Source organism: Canis aureus, chromosome 16 (assembly GCF_053574225.1).
Source record: "Canis aureus isolate CA01 chromosome 16, VMU_Caureus_v.1.0, whole genome shotgun sequence".
Lineage (NCBI taxonomy): Eukaryota > Metazoa > Chordata > Mammalia > Carnivora > Canidae > Canis > Canis aureus.
The window spans coordinates 36818142-36836702 of NC_135626.1; the positions used below are offsets into that span (position 1 = coordinate 36818142).

The 18561-nt window shown below is 52.1% G+C and overlaps 2 protein-coding genes across 7 annotated transcripts in view; one reads left to right on the forward strand and one right to left on the reverse strand.

The window, feature by feature from the left end:
- The window catches only part of CBX1 (chromobox 1), a 27951-nt gene extending 20671 nt beyond the window's left edge, over positions 1-7280 (forward strand). Inside the window, exons 5-6 of one of the 3 annotated variants that reach the window (XM_077852947.1) lie at positions 1577-1681; positions 4559-7280. In XM_077852947.1, the coding sequence (XP_077709073.1) occupies positions 1577-1670 (94 nt within the window). In that variant the 3' untranslated portion in view covers positions 1671-1681; positions 4559-7280. Of the gene's footprint in view, positions 1-1576 lie in introns of all 3 variants that reach the window. The other 2 variants (XM_077852948.1, XM_077852946.1) reach the window with 2 other exon arrangements.
- Positions 6019-18543, reverse strand: NFE2L1 (NFE2 like bZIP transcription factor 1). 4 transcript variants are annotated; one of them, XM_077852937.1, is made up of 7 exons: positions 17976-18131; positions 16660-16874; positions 15860-16371; positions 10872-11087; positions 10368-10457; positions 9985-10143; positions 6019-9203 (listed from the first exon to the last, which is right to left on the reverse strand). In XM_077852937.1, exons 3-7 carry the CDS (start codon positions 16367-16369, stop codon positions 7833-7835), a joined length of 2346 nt encoding a protein of 781 aa, XP_077709063.1. In that variant the 5' UTR covers positions 16370-16371; positions 16660-16874; positions 17976-18131; the 3' UTR covers positions 6019-7832. The 4 variants fall into 4 exon arrangements, with proteins under 4 accessions (XP_077709063.1, XP_077709062.1, XP_077709064.1 ...); XM_077852936.1 differs by lacking the exon at positions 17976-18131 and adding an exon at positions 18396-18543 and having other exon boundaries at positions 15860-16874; XM_077852938.1 differs by lacking the exon at positions 10368-10457 and having other exon boundaries at positions 15860-16874.
- Between the last annotated feature and the right edge of the window lie 18 nt (positions 18544-18561).

Here is an 18561-nt window from a genome sequence, read left to right on the forward strand (position 1 = left end):
TTTTTTTTTAATTTTTTTTTTTAAGATTTTATTTATATTTGTTCATGAGACAGAGAGAGACAGAGGCAGAGGGAGAAGCAGGCTCCATGCAGGGAGCCCGATGTGGGACTCGATCCCAGGACTCCAGGATCACGATCCTAGCTGAAGGCAGACGCTCAACCGCTGAGCCACTCAGGCATCCCAAGGAAGGTTTAATTTCTTGAACACTGTAGGTTTGAAAATCTAATGCCTGGCCTGAATCTTTGAGTGGTCTCATTATGTAGTAAATATTTATTGAACGTCTATAATTGCTATAGAGATTATAAAACTTGTCACATCATTCTGCCTTCATATTGCTCAAAGTTTGCTTATTTATTCATTCATTCATTCATTCATTTTTTGCTCAAATTTAATTTAGCACTCTGACCTGCTAGCACTTCCAAACCATGATATGTTTGGAAACGTGTTTGTTTGTTGTTGCTGTCAGTTTGTTTTTTTAATAATAGGTTTTTTGAGTTATGTTTGTTTTTATTCATGAGAGACTCAGAGAGGCAGAGACGTAGGCTGAGGGAGAAGGAGGCTCCCTATGGGGAGCCTAATGTGGGACTCGATCCCAGGACCCCAGGATCACAACCTGAGCCAAAGGCAGATGCTCAACCACTGAGCCACCCAGGTGCCCCAGAAACATGGGTTTTGAGTTAGGTTTAGTTCTTGGCTTATGTATTTTGTAGACTTGTGTCACTTCAGCTAATAGTCAACTCCAAAATTTTCAGGAACTGATCTAATATTTGATCACTGACTTAAAATGTTATCTACTTTCTTAATGTCCAGAGCCAAAATGGGACTAGGCTCTTGTTATTTATTAAAAGGGAATATGGGATTTCCACCAAGATCAAATCCGCTCTGCTCACTAGTACACAGCATTTGTTCCAAATAAACTGATGCATAAGTATTTTTTTTCAAAAAGCCTTCTGGGCTGACAGGCTGGCTCAGTCAGCAGAGCGTGCGATTCTTGATCTTGAGGTTGTGAGTTTGAGCTCTGTATTAAGTATAGAGATTACCTAAAAACAAGATCTTTAAAAAAAAAAAAGCCTCCTAAGAGTTTGGGAAGATGAGGTAAAATGGAGCTGAGGAGGCCTTTCTAGCTGTGTCCTTGTGGTTGACAGCAGCTGAGGTCTCAGTAGCTATTTGAGAGAGTTAGGGTGTGGCAGGCAGAGATGTGCTGGTTCTGTTCTGCATCATTAGAGGCACTGAAATTAACCTTCAGCCTTGCTGTGTGTCAAGAATGGACTGCCATTCAGCTTCAGTCTTAACCTTTGGAACCTACTTCATTGTCCTTTCTGGCATCCTGAACCCTCATAAAACGCTATCAGTCTTCCCCCAGGGAAGATCCTGAAATTGATAATGCATGCGATGAAAACTGAAGCGAGGATAGATTTTCACAATTTTGTTATCTTTGAAAGCCAACTGTCACATGTCTAGATTAAGGGTTTCAGTATAAAATTTTTTCAAGTGCTTGTTGAAGCCACAAATGCATGCAGAAATGTTGGAAATAAAAGATACAGAGGCACAACAAAGCTTCCGTCTGTTTCAGAAGGTATTCGGAGAGCATTTCTTCAGGCAGCACAAGAGCAAGAGTTGGATGGCTTCAGTGGAGCTGCGTCATCGTAGACTCCTCACCCCGGAGTTGAAGAGGAGACAGGTGATTCTTAGTTGCTGTTTCAAAAGAAGAGCTTGCTAATCTGGTGACCGCATCACCACCTGAGGTGTCCTCCACTGTCTTCAGTTGAGTTTCAAGCTAGTACAGTAAATGACCACAGAGACATTCTGTCAACCAGCAGTGCTCAGGAATAATTATTTCTGCTTTTCAGTGTCATCTGGAAGATTGGCCTACTGATTATAAATAATTTTTAATAGTTGAGCTTTTTTAAAACTTATTTTCAGATATCATTTTATATTCCAGAACTCATTCCAACTCAGCTCAATTTGATTTTAACATGGCCATTTGGTGTTTGGCCATGTTTTCTCAGGACATCTTTGTGGCCTGTGGCAGTGGGAATGTGTGTTATCGTCACTATTTCCATCACCGAGAAAGTGAGAGGAAATTGCTACTCCAAAAACTGGAACTCTGAAATCCAAATTTTCTACAGTGGCTCCAGATCCTAAACTATGTATGGACCCAGGTTCTGTTTGAGATCAAATTAACCTGATCAGTTTCTCTGGTACTAGTATTAATCTGACGTGCAAATTGGGTCTTTTTGTGAAGATCTCCTTGTTTAAAACTGAGCAGATAGGACTAAATTAAGTCCAGGCTCGGTGTTTCCTCTCCTCTTGCATATGATTGAAATACAGATATCACTACCAGACCAGCATTCAGCTTTAGGAACGGAGGGCATCTTGGCTTCATCTTGCCTTTCTGCAGTAGGAAGCAGTCAGGCAGAGGCATCTGGGTATCCCCGTGTGTGGCTATGGAAGCTTGGTGGTGGAGCTTAAAATTCCTTAGACAATCCTCAGTCTGATCTGCATGTCACCTTGGTTTGACTGTCCAGCATTGATAGCAGAAATTACTGCTATTCTAACCAATGTGTTCACTATTGCTCATCCCTCTTCTATGGATAACTTTAATTGACCTTCACCTTGGGAGCTTCCTACTGAATAAATTGCTGAATATTGAAAGCAAATTGAAATTTGAAAATAAAATCATCTTGAAATTCAAAATAAAACCATCTTGCACTGGGATGGAAAACCTAATTGGCCATGCTCCGTGGGGGCAGGTAGAGCAAGTATTCTGTTTCTGAGGCTTTGGGGTATTTTGGTTTTTTCACCTTAGGCCAGCGAGGCAGCAGGACATTGAGGCCAGGCTGAAACACTAAGTTTACAATATATATGTATTGATGATTTGGTTCTGTAATTGTTGCTTATATTAAATAGCTTGTGTTAAAATAGTCACACATCTGGATCTGCATTGTAACCTTGGTGGTTTGCGATAGTACCAGAGCCACTGTTTACTCCACAAGGATTTGAAATCCTAGTTTGACTTTGACCAAAGTTTGACTTTGACCAAACCTACCATTTATTGTTTGCATAGCCTCAGGTCAGACTGGGCAACTTTGGGGCCCAGCTGTGGGGCACTGGCCCATTGTTTAAAGTAGTGCTTCAGCCCCTAGCTGAGAACTGGAAGGTTTTAAGACAACCTAATTAGCCTCATTAAATATGTTTACAACAAAAGGCAGAGCATCAACTCCTTGGCCTTTTTTCTGCCTCCCCCCAAGTGTAAACTAGGTTGTTTCCTTGGTTGGAATAGCATCTGGACTTAAGTCACAAATACTGTACACTCAGTCTCCATTCTGCAGTTAGACTGGAAGAGAACCAGCTTTTAAGACTTTTATAATCTGTGTACTCAGAAGACAAGTGTTTATATCCAACTGATTTGGAAAACTCACCTCTTTTGTGGGGTCTCAGACTCACTCCTTCAGACAATTTGTGCACCAGATTCTGTGTCTCAACTAATTGAGGCTGACCTGAACTTTCAAAGTCCTGGACAGAACAGGGACTAGAACTCACATTAGGTGCTAAGTTCCACATATATTGAGTCCCTCACCTGCTCCTTTTGTACTATAGAGTTCAGGACTAGAGGCAAGGAGGATGGCTGGCCTCTGGGAAAGGTGAAAGGTTCTTATTAGACTGACAAAATGACAAACTGAAGGTCTATGAGTCCTTTTCATGTCCCAGATGGATCAGTGATAAGAAAACAAGGCTTAACCACTTATGATAATGAAGCACATGGGTTTTGCTAGAGAATTTCCACACCTGGTTGGGAAACGGACTTCCAGAGCCTGCCACTGATCTGGTTCCTGTGCTCCTAATGTGGTAGTGCCAGTAAGGAAGTGGACTTCTTGCCTGGAGTGCCATAAAACTAGTTAGTTGGAGCTGAGGCTGTGGCTCTAGGTCGGTACCTACTGGATGAGGTAGGAGACGTGAAGGTGGTGGGGATGTTATTTTTTCTCTGAGGCACTTGTTTTTCCACCTATTTGCCAAACTTGAAAAGCAGCAAGGTCTGGTCAGTAGCTGGGGTTGGAAAAGGGCTGAGGGCTGCCTGAGGAAGCCAGGGCTCTGTGAAAAGGACTTCCCACTCACTGGCCAACTGGGTGCTGTTCGGCTTTCCCTAGTCAGGGCATGGAGGCCAGGTCTTGGTGACACTTAGCATTTTTTAGATCACTCCCCTCAGTTCTAGATTTTTTTTTTTTTCTTCTATTTTTATTGACACTGAAATATTGCCCCCAGCCTCACTGGTGAGATCTGTGCAGGGCAGAGGTTGAAACAACAGGTCTACTTCCAAATGCTTATGTGAATTAGGATGTGGGGAGAAATCGGTTTGAATGGAGACTAGTACTGCCAAAGTGGAAACAGAGCCAGGTTTCCGCCCCCACCCAAGCAGGTCACCTTGAGGTCTGGTCCTCCGTTAAGCCCTGAGGCTAGCTAATCTCCCTCCTGAGCTTAGATACCTCTTCTCACTCGTCTAAGGTGTAGCTGCTCTTTGACAGGCCTTACTTGAGTCCTCCTGTCTTCTTCCTGCCAGAAAAAGCCTTGAAGCTGGAGCACCCACTCCACCTGCCAGCGGCAAAAAGAGGTCAACCCCGCAGCAAGTGCTGACCAACTTGGCGCAAAGCCCCAGCTGATCAGCGGGATCCTAGACACAACTGTACATCTCTACATAAGGGGACGTGGGGGAGGGATGACAAACATGGACTTTCTCAGACCAGGGGCAGCGCTAACAGGGTGAGAGAAGATTTTTTTTCTCTCTTAAGAAATTTTGAAAAAAAAAAAAAAAATTTGAATGTGTTCGGTTAAAATTGCAAAATAAGATAAAAGCTACAGTCTAATTGTATACCTAGGCAAAAATACACACTTTTCTAGAAGGGATACAAAACAACTCTGAATTTTACTTATCTCAATTTACTCCTCTAATAATTTGTATTTTTTATCAGCTTGAATTAAAGTTTTTCAAATTTAATTTTTTAGTCTCTTATTTTCAAGAATCTTGGTTTTATCTGGCTTATAGACATTAGCTAATTCCTAATTAGGAAAGAACTTGTTTGAGGACGCTTTCCAACCAGCTGGGGGTTTAAGAGCCAGTGTAAATTCAAACAAATAAATTGATGTTATTCCCAGAATTCTATTCCATACCTTGGGATACTCTGGTAGCACCACTAAAGGACTACTGGGCTAAGGTCACCCTGTGGCACACAGGAGTTCCAGATCATGGGTTCCATTATGGGGATCACAGCTTCTGGTCCTAAACCTCATCCAGGAAATTGTACAGGCTGCCAGGTGAGTGAGTATTCATTCCTCTGGCATTTGCTAGCCACCTACCCCAGGATGTGGTGGCAGTTCCATCAAGCACCCAGCACCTGGAAGCATCCAGCTCTTCTTAAGGCTTTGATGTTAAAGCAGGTTTTCTGAAGAACAGATTCTGTTGACCTCACTTGGGGAGGTTTTGTGATGCCTTAAACCCTGGAGTCTAACTTCCTGCTTCTCTAATTTTGTGGTCCTGCTGTTACACTCAAGTGCTTGGCATGGGTCAGGCTCATAGATTTCTCAGGTTTTCAGTCCGTCATTGGTATTACTCTCTGATGCTCTGTACCCTTTGGTAAGTGGGGTCACCAGAAGTGACAGCATGCTGAAGCTTAAAAATGCACTTTCTCACAGGTGGACCTACAAGGAGCTGGCCCAGGTGACAGCCCCTCCACCTAGCCTAGTCCTAGGAGAAAGGCCAAAATTCTCCAGAGGGAGGATTCAGCTAGGGAACCCTGTGAAGAGGTACCAACAACCTGCCTGGAAGGTACCAACAACCTGCCTGGAAGGTACCAACAACCTGCCTGGAAGGTACTTAAGTCTTTCTAAATTCCTCACTGTCAACCTCCCCAGTTCTCCACCCACCTTCCCCTGCAAGCTCTGCCTTAGCCACACAATGGCCAGTCCTCCCCTCCTGGGATCTTTCTTTACTCAATTTAAATTCAAAGTAGGGAAAAACTACACTTGAGAATGAATCATCCATTTTATTTTATTTTATTTTGTCATGTGCTCACAGCATCTCTTTCTCTCTCTCTCTCTCTCCCCTCTCCCTGGCAGGTCAGAGATAAATTAAAAATAAAATCTACAAGGAAAATAATTTATAAAAGCACTTCCCAGGCTCATGCCTTCCATTCCTACTGCTCAGTTAGCCGCCCCCCCGCCCCCCCAGTATGGAGGAGAATCAGTACTTCTCCCCCCACAACTCACTCCTGCTAGTCTGGGGGTGACTGTACTCCAGAGCCAGGCAAGGGTGGGGGCAGCAGTGGCAAACAGTTAAAAATAAAGACACTGTGGTCCTGGAACCATCTGGCCACCTTGGCGCTCCCCTCTCTGCCTCCCCCAGGAAGTCCTGCCCAGGGCCTTTGCTGAACTGGGGGTGGGGAGAAGCAGCCTGTGGCCGAGAGCCTGGGGGGTAGGTGCCCTCAGCCCCCATTACATGCACTTCTCATTCTTCTAGAAAGAAACAAAAAACAAACAAAAAAAAGCAGACAGAGACCTCGGGACAGAGGAGAAAAATCCCAAGTGTTCACACAGTTACACGGAGTCTTTATGGCAAAGAGAACATTTAGCAGCTTTGAATATTGGGGTATCTCCTTTTTACTCAACACAAGCATTCTAGACCCTATAAGTGAAACAGGGCTCAAGCCCTAAAAAAATCAAAGCGCAAGAAATTCTAAAAGGACTAGTTTGTTTTTGTTGCTGGGTGTTGTGGTTTTTTTGTCTTCCAGTGACATGCCCGGTTGTTGGCAGGGGAGGCCTGAGGGATGGGTCACTCCCCAGTGTTGTGCTAAATACTGCCTGGCTTCTCCACATCATCCCCCTGCCTCAGAGCAGCCCCCAGGAGGCTACAGGCTCAGCTCTAGGGAGGCAATACCAGCACCCCAGCAGCAGAAGAGCTCCAGGCAGCGGGGAGGGGTGAGGGGCACTCGGGCGGGAAGAGAACAGCATTGGCATGCAGGCTCTGATGGAAACGTGGGTGCCTCAGCTCAGGGGGATACTGGGCACAGAGGGAGATGGAGTGGCAGGGCAGTGAGGGACATGCTTGGTGTTGGGGCTGCTGCCACACGGCACGGGGGCCTCGGGGCCTCGTGACCTGTTCCCTCTAACTCTTTGGCCCTAGCCCTCCCAAGCCAGTGTTGGGTCCCAGCGGCTCCCCTCCAAATGAGAATGTTACAGGACATATCCAAGAGCTCCCCTTCGAACCACTACAGGGCAGAAACTGAAAGCTCCTCCCAGATCCCACCTTGTGTTCCACCCTCCCCTGGGATGAAGTGGGGTTTACTCGAGCAGAGGGCGTAGTCCCACCACAAACCTTCTGTCTGGTATCCTGGCCAGACCCAACCTTAACCTGCCCTTTGATTTTCTTCCCGCTTTGATTTTTTTGGGTTTTTTTTTTATCCCCCTTCCTTTGTTCCTTCCTTGTTTCCTTCCAGGAATGAGACTTTCTATGACTTTCCTCTCACAAGCCCCCCCCTTCCCCTTGGTCGGCCTCCAGCAATGCCAGCACCACCCCTTCCCGCAAAGGAAACAGTAGGGGTGAGGACCCTGTCCACCCAAGTGGTCTGGCCACTTCCGCCCTGCCCCACCCCCACTAGGGGAAGCTGAGCCAGACAGCGCCTGCGCCCTCCTCTTCCTGTCCACTGACCCGCAGTTTATCCCATCTGAGAAGATCTATTGGATAAGAAGGCATTCAAGTCCCCTCTGTAGGTCCAGGTCCAGGCCCAGCCCTTCTCCAGTTTCCATCCCGGTGAGCGTCAACCCCCCTTTCCTCCCCAGGCTCACTTTCTTCGGTCCTTTGGCTTCCTCTCCTGCCTCCGGGCCTGCTGGTCGGCCAAGGTGCGGGGAATGAGGAGGACACTGCCGTCCCCAGCATACTGGAGTGCATACTGACTGGGCGAGTAGGGCCGCCCATTCTCATCCCGCAGCCGCCCAAACACCTCCTGGTACAGGCTCTGGACCTTCTGCTTCATCTGCCGCAAGGACCGGAGGAACTCCACCTTCTCCCGCAGCAGCCGGGCTTTATCACGCTGCAGGTCCTCCACATCCCGCTCCAGGTTCAGGATGGTGTCCAGCTTGCGCTTGCGGCAGTTCTGTGCAGCCATCTTGTTTTTGCCCCGGCGCCGGATGTCACGGATGAGGCTGAGCTGGGCCTCGCTCAGCTGGTATTTGGACAGCAGCTCATTGAACTCCTCCACTGGCAGGTTGATGATTTTGTCATTGGTGAAGGGGATCTTCATGGCTCGGGCTCGATGCTCGTCCCGGCTCATCTGCTTGTCTAGGAAGTCAGCCTGCTTCTCCTTGCTGCCTTTCTTGAGGCCGCTGGGTGGTGGCAGGTCAGCAGAGTCGAGGGCACTGGGCGCCATGTTGTACGTGTGGTTGTGGCCCACGTGCTCCAAATAGGGCAGGCAGGAGAGCTGAGACGGATCCTGGTAGCTCATGCGGCAGAACTTGGAATACTCAGGCTGGTAACCCACAGCGCCCTCAGCCTCTTCTAGATCCAGGGTCTCAGAGTCAGAGCTGTAGCCAACAGCACCTTCCTCAGAAAAGGAGGAAGAAGCTGAGGAAGAAGCAGAGGAAGAGGAGGACGAGGAGGACGAGGAGGAGGAAGAGGACGAGGAGGAAGAGGAAGAAGAGCTGCCTTCAGAGCTGCTCAGGGAGGAAGGGCTATGGCTAGAGTCCAAGGAGAGGCCTGAGTCAGAGTCAAACTCTTCTTCAAGCTGGGAGGCCTGCACAGGGTTAAAGCCCTCTTCGATGGCCAGGTCCATCAGGCTTATCTCGTCCAGCATGGCTTCGTCTAACAGGCCCCCCAGAGGGTCAGGCAACTCGGGGCCTGCCGTGTCATTGGCTGTGCCGTTGAGCTGGGGTGGAAAGAAGAGCCCCGCCAGGTTGGTGGAGCCAAAGCTGGAGTTGAGGCTGGTGGAATTGCTGGGGAGCAGCGGGAGCAGCGTGGAGCCGCTGGCCACAGGCAGGCTCTCCGCCTCGGGACTGAAGAGTGAGAAGTCCTGGCTGCAGCCCCCCAGGGACGCCTGATGCAGGCTGACATTCTGATTGATGGGAGTGTTGGGGGCAAGGCTATAGTTGGTGCTCAAGGGGTCTCCAGGAGGGGCATTGTACAGGATCTCATTTGTTGAAGTGTTCACTTCCATGGCCTGGGAGGGGAGAAGAGCGTCACAGTTCACTCTGAGCAGACTCCCTCCCTCGGCGTGGCTGGGGGCTCACACCAGCAGGCACCTGACACTGGCACAGCTGTGCGGGCGGACAGGCAAGAGACTGGAATCCAGAGCCCAGGGTTAACTCCTGGCCCTTCTTGGTCCATTAGCCCAACTAGGCCTGGTAGAGATGAGTACTCCCTGTGGACCCCACCTCAATGCACAGCTGACTGGCTCCTGATCCTCCCTTCCTTGGAGGAAGAAGGAAACACCCAGCCCTGGAGTGAGAAAACCTAGCTGCACCACTTGCTGTGTGACCACAGACACATCACTTAACCTCTCTGAGTTTCAATTTCCTCCCCTCTAAAATAACAAAGGGCTGACTAGATAACTGTGAGGGTCAGGAAAGCTGGCACCGGCTATAAAAGCACCACATGAATGTCCAGTTTGTTTTTTTTTTAATGCTAATAAAACCTGGAAGCCTTCAGTCAAGTGATTATCTACCTAAAAGGAAGGATGAAGGCATCCCTATGGGCCAGTCCTGCTTTCAAAGCCTCAACCCTGGGGTTTTAACCCAAACCCCACTCCTGACTGCACCCCCTACCCTAAGGAGACACCCAAACAATTACCTCTCAGTGTCCCCACTTTCCTATGGATTAGACAGAGAAGTGTTACTTTCTTTTCCCAGAGGTGAAACAGCAACTGAATGTGAACACCCAAACCCACCCCCCACCCCGCACCCCTCATCTGAGAACCCTGTGCCCTGTTCTTGTAATCCTACCTGCATTTCCATAATGGACATGAGATCTTGCCACTGCTGCTCCAAATCAAATGGCGACTCTGTCCCCGTCAGGAGAGGAGACAAGAGGTTGTTTTGAAGACCGGGGGGCTCACTCTCACTAGGCACTGCTTCTGTTATGCTGGAAATGTCTGCTGGAAACTAGGGCAAAACACAGAGGCTTCAGCAAGGAGAAGGCAAGACCACCGAATGCACTCCTCCCAGAGACTACCACCTCCGGTTCTGTCTCTTCCTTCCTCTGAATTTACCCCCGCAGCCAGGACCAGGCCGGCAGCAGGAGCTGTCCCCTCAGGCAGCCGCAAACGGACACACGGCGTGCAGGCTGCCCTGCTGGCTCAGTGGGCTCTCCCTGGAGCCCTGCTCACCTCAGCATTCTCCCCAAAGGGGCAGGTGGCCTCCAGCAGCCTAAGGCACTCTTCCAGGGACAGGGCCGTCTGGTCCTCCCCACCAGGCACCTGTGGCAACAGCAACTGTAAGTCTGACTGCCCCGGGCCCTGGCCACCTGCGGGCCAAAGCCTTATCCCCAGCCTTTCCAGGGCGGGGAGCTGAAGGAGGGCCGCAGTGGCTACAAGCCTCCACTCTCCCTCTGTTCCCGGGCTGATGGCTGGCCCTGAGTCTCCGACTCCAGGAAAGAACAGAGGGAGAGGGGAAGAGTCCTGATACAAACAGGAAGCTGCTGGGTGCTTTGCCTCCTCTGTGCTGTTGGTGACCAAGGCCTGGTTCCTCTGCTTCTCTGCTGCTCATCCACTCCCCCTTCCTCAGCGCAAGTGACTTGGAGACCCCAACCCAAAAGATACATTCGGGTTCATTCCACAGACAGAACCTGCCATCTTTAAGAAGTCTCTAGAAGTGGGCAGAGATGGGCGTACCTGTGCAGGGAAGCTCTCCCCAGTTTCTCCATCCACTAGCAGGTTTCGCGCCAGAGCTTCTGCACCCTCGCCTGACCAGGTGTCCTCCTGCTCCGCTCCATCTCGCAGGTCCTTATCCACATCCTGCTCCTTCTGGCGATGACTATAGTCAAAAATCTCACGCCCAGCCCCCAGGTCAATATCCTGTCGCCAAAGGATGTCAATCAGATCTATGTCCTGAAAGACAAATCACGGTGACTTTAGCTCTCGGATCCAGGGGTCTTTCCTAGCATCACTCCGATTAGTCCTGGGAGTTGGGGGGCAGCTCTCCCAGCCCCATCCCCTTCGTACCAACAAGGCTTCATTCATCCATTTCCAGATACCAGCCTCCAAAAACAAAACAAAAAAACAACCAAAAAACCCCAAGAGCTAGCAAAAATTACCAGCATGACCAACCCCACACAAGCCTGTGGGCTTAGCACCAGAGGTACAGCCAGGCCAAAAGGCAGGGCCACCCTCACCGCTCCACAAGAAAGAAGGGGGAAGCAGGAGATACTTCTCATTCTGGAAATGGGAATCCCTTCACACTTGGGCTTGTACGATGCTGGCCAGGCCACGCAAGGGCGAACTGTCATGCAGAATTGCTCTGAGATGGCCAGGCTTGCATCAGACTATGGTGCCATTTCATTTGCATAAAGAGGTGGGGTGGGCCAGAGAGGAAAATCCCTGCATTTGCAACCACCTGCTGCAACCAATGACAACGATGGGCTGCCTCCAGCCCTTCCTACAGCCATTCCCCCTTCCCTGGCTGAGGCAGGAGTAAGGCCGGACACCCACAACTCTTAAAGCCCAGGCTCACCTCAAGATCCATCCCTTCCAGAACTCCCACTCTCAGCTGATCCCAGCAAGCTGCCTCTGTCCCAGGAGAGCCTCGGGCAGTCAGATGATCCTCACTGGGCACCCCACCCCTGCCAAGGCCGGCCCCTGGTGTCCCTTCACACCAGCACTCTCACTCCCTTCCTCACCACACCCCAGGACTCACGGATGCTCCGTCAGTCAACCCACTCAAGGACATGGGCCCCATCACCACTCAGCCACAACTGCCACCATAGGCACCTAAATGCCTCCTTCCCACTGTAACCTGGTGGCTCCTGATCAGTTCCTGCACCAATTGCCATCCCCAGTGCCACCAGCATCGAGCCCCAATAAATAAGAGCCATTTGGGCTTCCTACACATGCCATCTCCTGTGGCTAAAGAAACCCTGAACTCTTGCCTTCCACTCAGAGGTTAAAAAAGCACTTTCCAGAAAGCAATATCCTTACACAAGACCCACCTCCCCAGCCCTACCCAGGTATCCCTTTCCCACCGGAACCCTCCCAGATCGTAAGACCTCCCAGGTGTACCTCTCCCTTTACTCTCCCCACATACACCAACCTGAACAGAAGCCCTGGACCCAGGAGCAGAGGGGGGCTGGGCCACCCGGTGACCAGCCAGCAAAGAGTTAAGGGGCCGGCTCCCTTTGGCATGGCCCCCACCACTGTGAGAGCTGCGGTCCAGGCGGGTCATGGTCTGCGAGATGAGCCCCAGGGCAGCTGGTGCCGGGAAGCCGGACAGGGGGCTGCAAGGAGCTCTTGGCTTGCAGGGAGCACACCAGGCTGGAAGGGTGGCCCCTTGCTAGCTCCAAGGGGCCCGAGGAGGGTGCCCCGCCCGTGCTGCTGCCTGGGCGGCCCAGCCCAGCCCCCTTTCTCCATCCTCGAGCAGCCCCCTCCCACCTCACAACCCCAGTTCCACTCAGGCACCCGGCAGCCCCCACCCTGAGCTCACCGCAGAGGCTGCAGTGAGATGGGACTCCCACCCCATGCTCCGTGCTCAAGCTGCAGAGGAGAGCAAGCTCCCTCCAGGGCCTAGCCGCCCGCTCCTCCCTCTCTCCCCCTCCCCACGCCCCCCAAACTTGTTACCTAGGCTGCAGCAAGGAGCCAATCCCCTCCCCCTCCCACCCCGCAGGTCACTGCTGAGGCTGCGGAGAGCCAATCCCCTCCCCCAGGTCAGCAGCTGGGCTGCGGAAAGAGCCAATCCCCTCCCACTGTCGTTACCTAGGCTGCGACGAGAGCCAATCTCCTCCCCCAAGTCTCCGCTGGAGATGCGGAAGGAGCCAATCCCCTCCCACCGCCTGTTACCTAGCTGCAGCCGGGAGCCAATCTCTGCACCAGGGCAGCTGGAGAAGCTGCCGCAAGGAACCAGCCCATCCCTGGGCCGCCTCCGTCTCCTCAAGGAGACGCACCCAGGGGCGGGCAGCCCCACCCAGCCCAGTCAGCCAGCCGGGGTGGCGCAGTGAGAGAGCCCTGGGGGGGAAGGGGTGCCACTCTCCCTCCTGTCGCATCCTGCTTCCCCAGCCCACTCAGGACTGGGCAGAAACCACTCCCGCAGCTTCTCGGGGAATCTAGTTCTTCCCTAGAAGTGAAAGGAGTTTTCCTGTTCCTCAGAAGGGCTGTGGCCAGTCGTCCTGAAGCCCAAGGACCACAAGCTAGGCTGGGCTAGGACCCGGTGCACCCAGGCCTGCTGGGAGCCGGGGGGGGGGGGGGGGGTCTGTCCCCCTACCAAAGGCCAGAGGAGAGGAGGAAGGAAAGCCCTCTCCACGCTGCTGAGATGTCACAGCGCTGACCAGGCCTCGCCCCAGGCAAGACAAGGGAGACACGAGCCTGAGGCTCACATCGAAAGAGCCGGGTGCTCCGCACCATCCTGGCCACACACGTGTGCCACGCTCCCCCTCTGCCACAGCTCTGTTCAAGAGCTTCTCTGCCAGAGCCCTGGCCCACATCTCCAAAGCAAGAAAAATGCCACCAACAGAATCAGGATCACAGTTCCAGCTTCCATCCTCACTGCTGCACCCCTTGAGCCTAAGGTCAGGTCAGGGACAGTATGTTCTCCTTGGTCACAGACTGCTCCTCGCTGGGAAAGAGTTGTACACAAGCCATCCCCTGCTCTGGGCGGAGTGCCAACCTCGAGGGGAATCCTATCCCTGACAAGGGCCTGGGCCACGGCTGTCCATGGAACCGGCCTGGCAGCAGGGGTGGGGGGAGGCTGCCACCCCGGGGGAGAATACCAGCTCCAGCAGTGCCTGTCACATGCTCGGGACCTGGGTATTTTTATCCTGGAGTTGCTGAGGAAATGTTGTTCTGGACACGTAATAATCCTCCCTTCCCCCACACCCAGCCTAGGGCCCTAATGCTGACCCACCCCCAACCCCAAAGGGAGCAGAGAAGGCCTGGGGTCAGGGACAGCACAACCTTCCTGAAGCCAAGGAATGGAAGTAAGCAGGGCCAAAGTCTCATCCCATTCTGCCCCAAACCATCCACTTACAGCCAGACAGCCCAGCCCAGCCCACCCCATTCCAGCCCAGGAGAGCTCCCAAGGGGAACAGGAAGCTTCCCCTGCAGAGTTCCCAGGAGCAAGCCCAGTTACACGCCCACCCCTTGGGGAGCTCCATCAGGGCAGAAGGATGGAAGAGGCGGCTGGGAAGCATACTTCTTCAGACCACTGTGCCAACTCTGAAGCCCATTTGACAGAAAAGAACAGAGGAAGCAGAAAAAAGGTACAGTTCCCAGTGGCACTGGAAGAATCTGAGAAATGAGGCACTGCAAGGTAAGGAATGCTCACAGCTCCCATGCTCAAATAATTCTAGTCTCTCTCAAAGCAGATCAAGTATGAGCCAGCTGAGCATAGAGCAACGCTGGCACTACTGATGTCTGGGGCCAGATCAATCTGACCTTTGGGGGCTATCCTATGCTTTTTAGTAAGTTTAGCAGCATCCCTGGCTTCTCCCCATAGATGCCAATTGTACCTCTTCCAGCTGTGACACCCAAAACTGTCTCTGACAATATGACATTGCCATTATTATCCCCTGGACGGGCAAAATCGCCCCAAGTTGAAGACTACTGGCCCAGGGGAAGCCACAAGCTTTGACAGCCACTGACATCCAAAGGGGGTCAGGAACAGGCTCACATGCAGGACAGGAGACAAAACCTGGTCTGACTGGCGGGCAGAAAAAGAACCAAGATCTGTAGCACCTGTAAAACTTTTACATATCCACCCCCATCCCCAGGCCTCAGCTCTTGAAAACCCAGTGCAGTGCAAGCCAGCCTTCCCTTCCTTTCATGGCCAGGAGAATGTAGCAGGCGTTTTCTCAAGCTCCCAAGGCTAAGTGGCAAGTCTGGGCTAAACACGGAGCTCAAGGTGGTTTTATCATGTTGGTGAGGTGGGAGCAGCAGGAGCCATTCACATCGTTAAAGACAAGTCCCTCACTTTCTGCCCAGAACAGTGTGTCAGCCACGTGTCAGGAGCTAAACATCTCTGACAGCTCAAAGCCAGCCGACTTAGGCAGCAGAATGCAGTTTCTCTTCTAGCTCCCAGCCCTCTCCTCCCTACTCCCTGCAGGCCTTAGCAAGGAATGGGAGCCTTGGCCCTCTCCTGGCCAATAATCACTCTGTAAATCTACCCCTTGGCTCAGGCCCAGGAGAGCCGACTTATCAAGGACCTTACAACAACAGGCCTGACCACAAAGGAGGAGAACTTCAGGATATGCATGTGTGTTTTGATGTGGGGGAGGTACAAGGCAAGAGTCCACCAAGTATTTGTGTCTTAGCAACAGATACACACCGCATCAAAGCCCATCACAACACGATGCCCTCCCCCACCCCGTGCCTCCAACAATCCTGTTGAAATCCAAGCAGTAAACACGCTGGCATGTTCTAGGAACCTCCCACTGTCCTGACAGTACATTTAGAGGTGGGTCAATGGTTCACCACAAGGAAATGCTCCCAGCCCCCAGTCCTGGTCCGACAATTTAGCTCATTCCTGTCAAAGAACAATGCCTGAGATCCCTTCCCCTCCCAAAACACTGTAGTTCTTCACAGGGTTAGTACTATGACCTTACTCCTTTAGGATCGGCCCACCCCCCACCCCCGAAACCCCAAACCCCTCTCACCCACCCCGACGTGTGGTCACTAACCTCTTTGGTTAGGTCTCCACTGACTGGAGGGGCTACAGCTCCCAAATCCTCCAAATCTTCACTGAATCCCTGCTCCGTTTCGCTTTCTCGCACCCCGTTGTCTGGGCCTGTCACATCTTGGAGGCCACTGGAACTCTCGAGGGTGAGGCCTGAGCTGGGCTGGCTGCCAGAGACAGACCCCTCTGGATCCCGGTGGACCAGCCAGGCGTTTACCTCAGTGGTCGGCACCTGGAACCTGTCCAGCGCCCTCACCTGACTGAGGAGCCGCCGGGCCGTGAAGTAATTGTCCAGGTCTATGCTCTTGGGGTGGATACCATAGCCATCCAAGGTATTCCTCAGGTTGTGGAACTGGGTCTGAGTATAGGCAGAACTGGGCCCCAGGATGATCTCCCGGAGCGGGGGAAGCTGTGAGGTCAGGTAAGTATCCACGTCCACCCGCACCCCAATCAAACTCAGCAGAATGGTGAACTGGAGGAGTCCTTCCGTTAAGTATTTCTTCAGAGAAAGCATTGCTGAAGGACCAGAATGTTTATGCTTTTTGGTTTTTAAATCTTCAAACACAAATCAAGGCCACTGCTCTGGTGCTCCAGCCAGCAAGTTACCCTCCTCAGTGCCAAACCCTGTAGCCCACCCTGGCAGAACACAGGGGCTGAGCTCCCAGACAGCCTCAGAGGAAAGCACACCCCGTGAAGCCAAGGCCACACTCCAGACCACATTCACTTTTCCCTTCTCGGCACCTCACCTCTGCATGTACAACTGTTGCTAACCCAGTCCAGGCCCTCGGGGCCCACGTGACTTACTGTCTCCACAGTCCACATACAGTCACTTCCTCACTCACATCAGTTGTCCTCTCTGTAGATTCCACTGCAGGCTGTTCTCAGGAACAGCTGATGGATTTTTTTTTTTTTTTCCTTCTCTCTAAGGTTTATTTTCTTTGGCTGGAGCTACAGGCCTTTTGTCTTGGGTCAGAGTGTCCCGCCTCCTCCACACTTACCAGGGGGGTTTCCAGAGAAACCTGAAATGGGAATCACAAGAGCAACAAGATAAGATTCCAAAACTTTCACACCAAGATTAAGGCAGTAGGCAGGAAACACATTCAAGTGCCACTTTTATATTTTATTGAAAAATAATTCCATTACTCTACTCCCAGGGAAAGAAAAACTAAAAATATGTTACAGGTAGAACAACTAGGAAAGGAAAATATTGCTCAGGAAGGATCCCTGTCTCTGGATACCAAATTTGTAATACCCTAAAAGGTAGCTTGTTTTGGATAAGCAGATAATGCCTGGGGCATCCAAAATATTTTGCACTTGTCTGATTTACCGACCCTCCCCCACCCCATCCCCACACTACCCAGCTTCTATTTTTAGCATGAGAAGTCCATTTCCTATCTTAAAGAAAAGTTGTATCCTCCATCTCCCAAGAGAAAACTGCCTACAATCCCTGTGCCTTCCAGTTCTAAAGGGAAGGGAGGGACTATAATGGGAGAAGAGTGTAAAAGGACATGAGAACAACATCCAGGGCACCTAACTCCGCAAAATAATGCCTTTTGTTTTCCCAACTTTAAAATCTGATTTCTCTTTCCTAGCTCTCACATTAAAAGGGGGAAGGGAGGCTGATAGGGCCTTGGGGGGGTGGGGGGGTTGAGGCAGGAGGATTATTCCACCCAGAATTTGCAATAGGCAGGTTTTATTTTCATTCATATGACCTTCTGAGCCACAGCAGGAGGATAAGGCCAAGTTCTCAGCGCGGATAGCCAAGTGGGGAGGGAGTAAATCTGCCTTTCAGTTTCTGATCTCTACTTTTGAGCTTCCATTAACCTCATAAAACGGAGACATAATTCTCCTCTTCACTGTTGTGACCCACCTACCAACTTCGTCTAAAGGGGAAGAGGGACACACGGACGGACGGACGGACACACAGACACCTTATTTGGTTAAAGTAAACGCAACTGCGACCCAGAATCCCTGCTTACACGACCCTCCCGTTCTCACGCAATTTATTACTAAAACCTCCCAAGAGACAATTAAGTTCGAGAAACCGGACAAGGCCCCTTAAAGACGGAGTAAAGCCAGAGGCCTCAGGTCTGAGCCCGGTCCCACCCCGCCCCGGATACCCGAGTCCGGCTGGGACCAAGTCGCCATGCCCGCTGTCGGCGCCTCGGCTTCTAGCCTTCTGGGGCAACAGCGAACAAGTGCTACTCGGCCGGCCTTGACCCACCCTCACAGCCAAACCCCACCCCGCCCTCCGTCCCGATGGCCCCACCCCGCTCCCGGCCTGGGCCTCACACCACGCCTTCTCGCGCCCTCAGCCCTCCCCGGCCCAACCCACCCCGGAGCTGCCTTTCTCCACGGCCCGGCGGCCCCTCCCTGCCAGGCCCAGGGCCCGGGCCGACGCGAACCTACTCGCCCGCCCGTTCCCGCCTCCCGCCTCCTGCCTCCTGCCCCTGGGCTCCACCCCGCCGCCCTTCACCCCATAGGCCTCGGCCCCGCGGAGCGGCGCCGCCCCCCGTCGGGGAAAGGAAGGTGCCTGGTACCCGCTGCAGAGCTCGGCGTCCGCCGCTGCCGCCACAGCAGGCCCTCAGCTCGAGTCCCGGCCTTGCCGCCGCCACCGCCGGCCGGCCTAGAGCTCCCCAGCCTCCGCTTCCCTCCCCGCCCCCTCCTCCCACCTCCCTCGGAAGCCCGCCCTTCGCGTCCTTCCTA

Excerpts from the sequence above, each read along its gene's own strand:
- NFE2L1 (XM_077852936.1), bottom strand. The coding sequence starts at position 16,369 with ATGCTTTCTCTGAAGAAATACTTAACGGAAGGACTCCTCCAGTTCACC. Across the intron at positions 10,144-10,367 it reads CCTTTGGGGAGAATGCTGAG|TTTCCAGCAGACATTTCCAG; the intron begins GTGAGCAGGGCT and ends GTTTTGCCCTAG. Across the intron at positions 9,204-9,984 it reads TGTCCATTATGGAAATGCAG|GCCATGGAAGTGAACACTTC; the intron begins GTAGGATTACAA and ends CTCCCCTCCCAG.